Below are 10,000 nucleotides of genomic sequence, written 5' to 3' on the forward strand. Positions count from 1 at the left end.
GGATATGCAGAAAGGAGAGAAAATTGCAGATTCAGACACAAAATGAATAATATGATGAAGGAAGATCAAATATTGATGGAAAAGTTGGATTTTTTTAATGTCAGAATTTCTGGAAATGAAAAAAAAGAACAACATACCAGAACAGGAAAGAGACATGGGAAAATCCTTATTACTACCAGTATTAAATGAAGGAGAAAACACGCAAACCATCATAGTGATGAATGCGCAGGGTTTAGTTACGAGTAACTCAAAAAGAAAAATAGAGTACTTAGAAGAACTAACCCAAAATGAAAAGAAATAGATATAATGAATATAAGTGAAACCTGGTATTCCAAGAGACTGGGAAATGATGATCAAATAAAAGGGTTCCAAACTTATAGATCAGATAGAAAAAATAGGAATCAAGGGGGAACCGCAATATATGGGAAAAGACAAGGAAAAATATATGAGAAATATAGTAACTCAGAATGTGAACTAATAGCGGTAGAATTTGAATCTGAAAAATGATGAACATAGTAAATATATACATCCTCAATACTAAAGAGTTTGACTTAATAATTGAAAAATTGGATGATATATTAGAAATCACAAGGACTGGACTATTCTCCTATCTGGTGACTTCAACTTTCCTTTCGTAGAATGGAAAGAACGAATAGGAGATTGTGGTTGTACTTATACATATAAAAAAGAGAGTAATAGTAGTGCAGAAGATAAGAGGCATTTGAAAAGCTATTAGATATGCTACTAGAATACACATTCAACAAATAATCACCTGCCAACAAGAAGGAAAATACTTTAGACCTAGTATTTGTGAACGAGATGAATTATGTTAAAGGAATAATAGTTTTATAATGCGAGTATTTCAGACCATAATGTCATAGAAGTTAATTCAGTTCATTCAAAAGCAAGTGAAAATAGAGATAAGCAAGAAGAAATGAAAAAGTGGGAAGGAATATGGAAAATACAACTTCTACAGTAAAAATATAAAATGGTCAGAAATTAATGAAGAATTAAACAAAGATTGGGATAACATTTTTCGTAAGTGATGACATAAGGGTAAATACGGAGATATTATATAAAATAGTTGGAGGAAAATAGTGGAAAAATATATACCGAAGAAGAAAAGTAAACATCATTCATGCATACCAAGAGACAGAAGGATCTTGTTCCAGAAAATCAGAAAGTGGAAAAAAAGGTCTTGCAAAAGAAAAAAAATGCATGGAAAGTTATAGAACTAAAAAGTAAGATAGAAAATGCAGAACAAAAGATTATACAATCAAAAGAAAATGAAAAACGGGACTTGGAAGAAAAAAACCCTATTAAATATCAAGCAAAACCCCAAACTATTATACTCATATGCGAAGAAGATGAATAAAAGAAGAATAGAAATAGGCCCTCTGAGAATTGAAGGGAGATTAACGAATGAAAAAAAGGAAATTTGCAACATACTGGCAGAACGATATAAGAGAGAATTCACCCCTAGAATAGATAATGAAGATAATGATATAGAAGTAAGGGAAGAAAATAGTGAATATTTAGCTGACATAGAAATTAATGAAGCTGATGTTGTGCAGGCAATTAATGAAATTAAAAATGGAGCTGCTGCAGGGCCGGATGGAGTCCCTGCTATTTGTTAAAGAAAAGTAGTTCATTCTATCGCCAAAAAGCCACTTGCAATATTATTAAGACAAAGTGTAGATACAGGCAAGATTTATGATGAGCACAAATTAGCATATATCACCCCTACTTTCAAAAGTGGATCAAGACTAGAGGCAAGTAATTATAGGCCAGTGAGTCTAACATCACATATTATGAAAGTGTATGAAAGGGTAATGAAGAAAAATATTATGAAACATTTAATAAAAATAATTTGTTTAAATATAGGACAACACGGTTTCGTACCCCCGGAAAAAGAAAAAGTACACAAACCCAACTGTTAGTCCACCGTGAGAACATATTCAAAAAATATGAAAAGAGGAAATGAAACAGATGTGGTTTATCTAGACTTTGCAAAAGCTTTGACAAAGTAGACCATAAATATATTACAAAGAAAATTAGAAAACACAATATCGTAGATAAAGTAGGAAGATGGTTAAAAGAATTTTTACACAACAGAAAACAGATAGTTATTGCAAACGACGAGAAATCGGATGAAACCAAGGTAATATCCGGTGTGCCACAAGGTACGGTGCTAGCTGCAATATTGTTTGTTATTATGATTGAAGACATAGACAGTAATGTTAAGGATTCGGTAGTGAGTAGTTTCGCTGATGACACAAGAATAAGTAGAGAAATTACTTGTGATGAAGATAGGAACGCTCTACAAAGAGACCTTAACAAAGTATATGATTGGGCAGAGGTAAATAGGATGGTATTTAACTCTGATAAATTTGAATCAATAAATTATGGAGACAGAGAAGGAAAGCTATATGCATATAGGGGACCTATAAATGAGACAATCACAAATAAGGAAGCAGTTAAAGACCTTGGTGTGATGATGAATAGGAACATGTTATGCAATGATCAAATAGCAATTTTGTTGGCAAAATGTAAAGCAAAAATGGGAATGTTGTTACGGCACTTCAAAACAAGAAAAGCTGAACACATGATTATGCTTTATAAAACATATGTTCGTAGTCCACTTGAATATTGCAATATGATATGGTACCCACACTATCAAAAGGATATGCACAAATAGATAGTGTACAAAGGTCCTTTACAGCTAGAATAGAAGAAGTTAAGGACCTAGACTACTGGGAAAAGACTACAATCCTTAAAATTATATAGTCTAGAAAGGAGAAGAGAACGCTACATGATAATTCAGGCATGGAAACAGATAGAAGGAATAACAGAAAATATCATGGACTAAAAATATCAGAAAGAGCAAGCAGAGGTAGATTAATAGTGCCCAAAACTATACCAGGAAAAATAAGGAAAGCACACAGGACATTATCCACTACGCACCAGCATCGATAATGCAGCGTCTATTCAATGCGTTGCCAGCTCATCTGAGGAATATATCAGGAGTGAGCGTAGATGTGTTTAAGAATAAGCTCGACAAATATCTAAACTGCATCCCAGACCATCCAAGATTGGAAGATGCAAAATATACCGGAAGATGTACTAGCAACTCTCTGGTAGACATTAGAGGCGCCTCACACTGAGGGACCTGGGGCAACCCGAACGAACTGTAAGGCTTGTAAGGTAAGGCTCTCTCTCTCTCTCTCTCTCTCTCCTCTCTCTCTCTCTCTCTCCTGATTAACCCTCATTGAAACCTGCTCTTAATAGTGAATCTCTCTCTCTCTCTCTCTCCTGATTAACCCTCATTGAAACCTTCTCTTAATAGTGAATCTCTCTCTCTCTCTCTCTCTCTCTCTCTCTCTCTCTCCTCTCTCCCGATTAACCCTCATTGAAAACCTTCTCTTTATAGTGAATCCTCTCTCTCTCTCTCTCTCTCTCTCTCTCTCTCTCTCTCTCTCTCTCTCTCTCTCTCCTGATTAACCCTCATTGAAACCTTCTCTTAATAGTGAATCTCTCTCTCTCTCTCTCTCTCTACGTTCTCTTCTCTCTCTCTCTCGATTAACCCTCATTGAACCTTCTCTTAATTAGAATCTCTTCTCTCTCTCTCTCTCTCTCTCTCTCCTCTCTCTCTCTCTCCCGATTACCCTCATTGAAACCTGCTCTTAATAGTGAATCTCTCTCTCTCTCTCTCCTCTCTCTCTCTCTCTCTCTCTCTCTCTCTCCTGATTAACCCTCATTGAAACCTGCTCTTAATAGTGAATCTCTCTCTCTCTCTCTCTCTCTCGTCTCTTCTCTCTCTCTCCTCTCTCTCTCTCTCCTGATTAACTCTCATTGAAAACCTTCTTCTTAATAGTGAATCTATCTCTCTCTCTCTCTCTCTCTCTCTCTCTCTCTCTCTCTCTCTCTCTCTCTCTCTCTCCTGATTAACCCTCATTGAAACCTGCTCTTAATAGTGAATCTCTCTCTCTCTCTCTCATACAGAAACTTTTAGAGGAAATGCTGTTGTTATTATCAGAATTAGTAGCGGAGGCAACCCTGATAACTCCATAATTATCAGTATCATTATTTGCATCTACCGGGTTCGAGGGAAAATAAGTATATAATAATGTTTTTACCCCTTTATTAATATTATTATTATAAGTCTCTTTCCTCATATTACGGCCCCATTTCATTTTGAATTGCCGTAAGTGCCACAGTTATGCAAAGCAGGTCTGGATATAAATAAGAATATATAGGTGATAAAATAATAATAATAATAATAATAATAATAATAATAATAATAATAATAATAATAATAATAATAATAATGTTCTAAAGGGTCCACAATAATACAAAGTGTAAAAAGTCCGTGTATAATTTTGAAGACTTTACAGAAAGCTTTCGAACCCTTCCCTGGATTCATCTTCAGTCCAAAGATTTTGGCCTGAAGATGAACTCAGGGAAGGGTTCGAAAGCTTTCTGTAAAGTCTTCAAAATTATACACGGACTTTTTACACTTTGTATTATTGTGGACCCTTTAGAACATTATAAATACTCTCGTGATAGAGAGTTTCTCCCTTAATAATAATATAATAATAATAATAATAATAATAATAATAACTAATAATAATAATAATGGACTTTGTTGAAAAGGACTTTGTTGAAAGGGCATGCAAAGTCCGTAGAGTGCTTTCATTTTTTTTCCGTTGTGTGCCTAAAGACTTCAGAGGTAAACTATTATTATTTACGATTTCACAGCGGTTAGTATTATATATATATATATATATATATATATATATATATATATATATATGTGTGTGTGTGTGTGTGTGTGTGTGTGTGTATGTATATATATATATATATGATGTATGTATTTATTTATATATATATATATATACAGTAAGTCCTCGGGTTACGCTGGTCCTCGACTTACGATGTTTCGTGTTACGAACGCGCCCCCATTAAAAATATAAAAAATAATGCGGGTCGTTCCGTCTTACGCGGTTTAGCGTCGTAAGCAACGTAAACAAACGCGAACTAGTCGCCCGCACGGCGGAAGAATACGCTTTGTGGGGGAGAGGACGGCATCGCTTCGCTACCTCATTCCTCGCCCATACGCCATTTTGGTTGTTTACACTGCCTCTCTCTCTCTCGTGTTGTATCGTTTTTGTAACTTTTTGCTCTTTGTTTATGGCTCCCAAGCGCAAGGCGGACTCTTCTGATGGTAGTGCATCGAAGAAAAGAAAGGGCCATCACCATGGAAATTAAAGTGGACATTATAAAGCAATCTGAGAAGGGAGAAACGCCAACAAACATTGGCCGCTCGCTTGGCCTTAGCCGTTCGACCGTTGCTACCATTATCAAAGATTAAAGAGCGCATCGTTGAACATGTGAAAGGATCTGCTCCTATGAAAGCGACAGTGATAACTAAGCAGCGTAGTGGTCTAATAATTGAAATGGAAAGGTTATTGGTGCTTTGGTTGGAAGACCAAAACCAAAATCAACGGCGTATCCCAGTCAGCCTTATGGTGATTCAGGAGAAGGCGAAAAGATTGTATGTTCTGCCTCACCTCAAGAATCACCTGCCTCAGCATTTTCCAGCAACTTCTGGAGGTTCTTTTTCTCTTCACTAACCTCCCCCAGTCTCTCCAGCACCGCAGCTTCCTCTCCAGTGTGCAAGCCAATCAAATTAATAAAAGGTAAGGAATTGTTCTCTCGTTGTTATTGATAGGTATTTACATTAAATCATGTGTATTTTTCAAGGTTCCGACTTACGCTGAAAATCATGTTACGACGCATCTTAAGAACGGATCAACGTCGTAACTCGTGGACCCCCTGTATATATATATATATATATATATTTATATATATATATATATATATATATATATATAGTATATATAGATATATAGTATGTATGTATATATATGTATGTATGTATACGTATATATATATTATATATATATATATATATATAAGAGCATTGCGTGTGTGGATGAGAATTACTGTGTGGAATTCATACATTTATGTCACCGAACTGAGGGATTTTCCACCATGTAAGGAAAATCGTATATACAGGAAATCCGTCACTCACTTTTGACCAATCACTTACTCTAGACCTCATCAGATGATTCATCTTCACTGAAGTTGAAATAGAGAATTATTTGGCCACTCAGCACGCAATGATCTTGTTGAGTTGTGGTTAACGAGAACTAATTTGTTCTGGTGAGACGAGTGTCTCTGTTTTTGTTTATGTTTCGTACTGGTTTATGTTTTTATGTGTTGTTGTCAATTTAGAGGTGTTATTTTTTTCTGTTTTTGATAAGTGGGGTCTCTTCTTTCTGTATATTTCCCTTTACCTCGTCTTACTTCTTCCTAATCAACAAGTTAATATTCTTTGGAAACTTGAATTTCAAGTCATTGGCCACTTTGGTGGGTTTGTTCCATATGAATAGGCTTCATCCTCTGAATAATAATAATATTAATAACTAATAATAATAATAATAATAAATAATAATAATAATAATAATATTGTAAAATCTTCAGAACACATCTTCAGAGAGTTAGTGACAAATCTACGGTCTTCGCACAAGAAAACGTGAATTACGTATTATTACACTCTAACTTTTTCATCGTTTCTAAGCGACACGACGGAGATTTTACAGCATCAGCACGGCGCGAGATAATCGCCAATTCAAATATCAACCTTTTAGTAGCATTTTAGTATACGACAGGATATAAGTCATTTGAATAAGACGGGAGGAGTCTTTAGAAAGAACATCAGGGGTCGAGAAACATATATATATATATATATATATATATATATATATATATATATATATATATATATATATAATATATATATATATATATATATATATATATATATATATATATATATATATATATATATATATATATATATATATATATATATATATATATATATACACCTCTCAAAAGGCTCGCTCCCTTACAATACCCTACCTCCGTAGGAATGTCGTCATTGAAATGTGGCCTAACAATGAACGGTCATATAAATAATAGGAAGGCTTAACTCCACTCGGGTGGACAAAAAAAAAAAGGTGTTGCTAAAGAGTCCTTTTGCGCATGCGCTGACGAGGAGGAGGACTTCTTTGATGCTGCTGGTGTAGTGGGATATTGTTTATTTTTATTTCATTTCATTAAATTGAAATGGAAAAGATAAACGCTTATAAACTAACTTAGCACTGATAAAACTATATCAATCGAAAGTTATTATGATAGTGTTCTGCTAAATGTTAGATTTTTTTTTTATCCCAATCACCCAAACACCCTTTTTTCAGAGTTGCTTTTCGTTGAACGACCGTTCTCTAATCCTAGTCACTCGGTTAAGCTCTCAGACGTTCGCTAACAGACTATTCCTGTTACGTGTTTTAACAACCAAAGTTGACTCTAATAACCACAGCAGGTAAATCATCTTTCTCCTTCCTTTCTTGGACTGGGTTCTTACTTAGTCTTGTTTTTATGCTCGTTTCAGTAGGTTTCGTGACAGCACGGTGTAGTCGATCGGGTCTGGGTCTGTGAGTTTTTTTTTATGCGTTGAAAATTTCAGTTTTGTGATTATTATTATCAGTGAATGGGTTTTATTTCGCTTATCAGTTGCTCTTGAGTGTCAATGCTGTTTGTGTGTGTGTGTTTTTTTTTTTTTCTTGAAACACATGATCCCTAAATACTTAGATTGTGATTTTTTTTATTTTCTAAGTTTAAATTTATTCATTGCACCATATGCTTTTGTGTTGACCTTTTTATGACCCGAAAGCTGGTTCCCCTAAAGATTAGTGTGACTTAGAAACAAATGTACTTACATGCAAGATGTCGAACTTAGTGCTTCCAGTCGTTCTTGAAATACTTAAATAAATCCATAGGTTCTGGAAGATTGAATAAACGCACGTACAGGAAATGAATCCATAGGTTCTGGAAGACTGAATAAATGTATATACATGAAATAAATCCATAGGTTCTGGAAGATTGACTGATAAACTACATACATAGTGATTCCGGAAGTTTGACTATCATCTGTAACCATTCCCATTCTCACTGTCCATTCCCAGTGTTCCAGATGATCGTGGAGACGCTGATTTCTTGGGTGTCCGCCTACAGGAACCATAACAATATGACTCTCCTGGCTTCCGTCTCGTCGCTTCTGGAAGGGTCAGGAATGGAAGAGCGGCTGCAGGAGGCAAAGGACGTCCTGGCCTTGCAGTTCCAGGGCCTCGCCCTCGGGGTCTTCAGCCAGGGGATGCCCTGGCACCTCCTGCCTTACCTGGTGCTGTTCGTGGTCCTCTGGACCGTGTATCGCGTGGCTTTCCATCCTCTCAATCGGGTCATGGTGAGTTTTTTTTTTTTTTTTAAGTATTGATTCCTTTTTATTATCCTTTTAAACGCATCCCTAACTATCTAACATGGTTATTATAATCCTCGTGACATCTTCTTTCGTACCAGGCCCTTAGGATGAACGTAAAAACATAAAATTAAAAAGGCGATCAATTTTTCTATATCTCTGTAACTGTCTTAAAATTAACCAACCCTCGGTGCATTATATACATTTTCTATATGCAGTCAAAATAATATTAATAAACTATATCTCCGTGGGGAACTTGAATGTAGGATTACCCGCGTTACTGACAAATATTATGATATTTTTGAATGAATAATTATTGGTTATTGCTTTGTCATATTTTGTTTAAGTATGTCGTTTCTGTGAGCTGATTTTGCTTGTCGGCCCTTATCGGAGTTTGGGTATTCTTACATGGTTACCGAAAGCAACAACTTTAGTTATTAATTATACGTTCGAACTGCTTAAAAGTGCTTTTGTACAACAACTGTTCAACAAAGAAACTGTCAAGTTTTCCTCTTAGTAGTTACACGTCGCAATTTCGCTTTTATTCTAAACACCTTTTGACGTCGTAACAATGAATTTTCACGTTACTCGAGTTGTTTGGAGACCCTAATGCCTGGTGGTGAAACGACCATGATAAACGAGAATTTTGTAATCTTTAATATTCTTTAGTTAATAGGTTAGATGTATTATTTATGTCACCCGTGTAGCTTAAGTGGTAGTTTTCTTGAAATAGTGTGGTGGTTTTGCAACTGGCAAATCCATTTGTTCTAGAATATTTCGAAATGCTCTTGTAGTCGTGTTCACATTTGAATATCATTTTGACGTCTGAATAGCTAAGCATAGCATTTTGTTCGAAGTTCGTGAACCCGTCATTTAGACAGATAAAGGACAGCTAAACCAGAGAGAGAGAGAGAGAACAGCATAAAGACTTTTGTCTGTCTCTTTTTTCTGTCTTCTTTCAAACGCCCCCTGCTGTCGCGGATGACCCAGCAAAATGTCTCAATTGAAATGAATATAATGGAGAATATTTTAGTCCTATGGAAATCTGAGCTAAACAAACCCTTCACAAAAGAAAATGATGGTCGAGGAGCCTCAGGTGTTTCTGATGTTTTGTGTCTTCGGGGATTACGAAAACCCAGAAAGAGCAGATTCACAGTCGTCGCAGCGTGATCTCTCCTGACGATACGTAGTCACCTGCCCACGCCACTTTTGTGTTTGTCGTGACCTCTCGTTCGGCCGTGTCAGAGGGGCGTTGTCGTTTCACCTGGCCAATAGACGGTGACACCGACGGACAGGAGGTGCTCTTGACAGGGAGTGACAGACGATGTGTGATGTTAATATCTGAACTTGGAAGTCCGTTGCCCCGATAAGGGTACAATGTGTGTATGTGTGTGTGTGTGTACGTGTAAGTAGCGATTGTCCTCGAGTGTCTGTCGAGACCTTCTTTTTTGCCCAGACAATGAAGGGCAGAGGCTGAAGTCCTATGCTGTCACTCCGCAGTGCAAGACATAACAATAATCCTATTACCTATAATGTGACTGGACTGTGACGCTGACTTACAAAAGACGAAACTTACAACAGACAGTGTTACAATGACATATTTGGCAAGAGCATATC

The 10,000-nt window shown here is 36.1% G+C and overlaps 1 protein-coding gene across 9 annotated transcripts in view; it reads left to right on the top strand.

The window, feature by feature from the left end:
• LOC135206105 (cholesterol 7-desaturase nvd-like) overlaps positions 1-10,000 on the top strand; it is a 271,484-nt gene that overhangs the window by 241,254 nt on the left and 20,230 nt on the right. For 4 of the 9 annotated variants that reach the window (XM_064237333.1, XM_064237335.1, XM_064237334.1 and 1 more), the window contains one exon: positions 8,094-8,371. In XM_064237333.1, the coding sequence (XP_064093403.1) occupies positions 8,102-8,371 (270 nt within the window). In that variant the 5' untranslated portion in view covers positions 8,094-8,101. The other 5 variants (XM_064237337.1, XM_064237339.1, XM_064237330.1 and 2 more) reach the window with 5 other exon arrangements.

The sequence above is a fragment of the Macrobrachium nipponense genome, chromosome 29 (assembly GCF_015104395.2).
Source record: "Macrobrachium nipponense isolate FS-2020 chromosome 29, ASM1510439v2, whole genome shotgun sequence".
Classification (NCBI taxonomy): Eukaryota; Metazoa; Arthropoda; class Malacostraca; order Decapoda; family Palaemonidae; genus Macrobrachium; species Macrobrachium nipponense.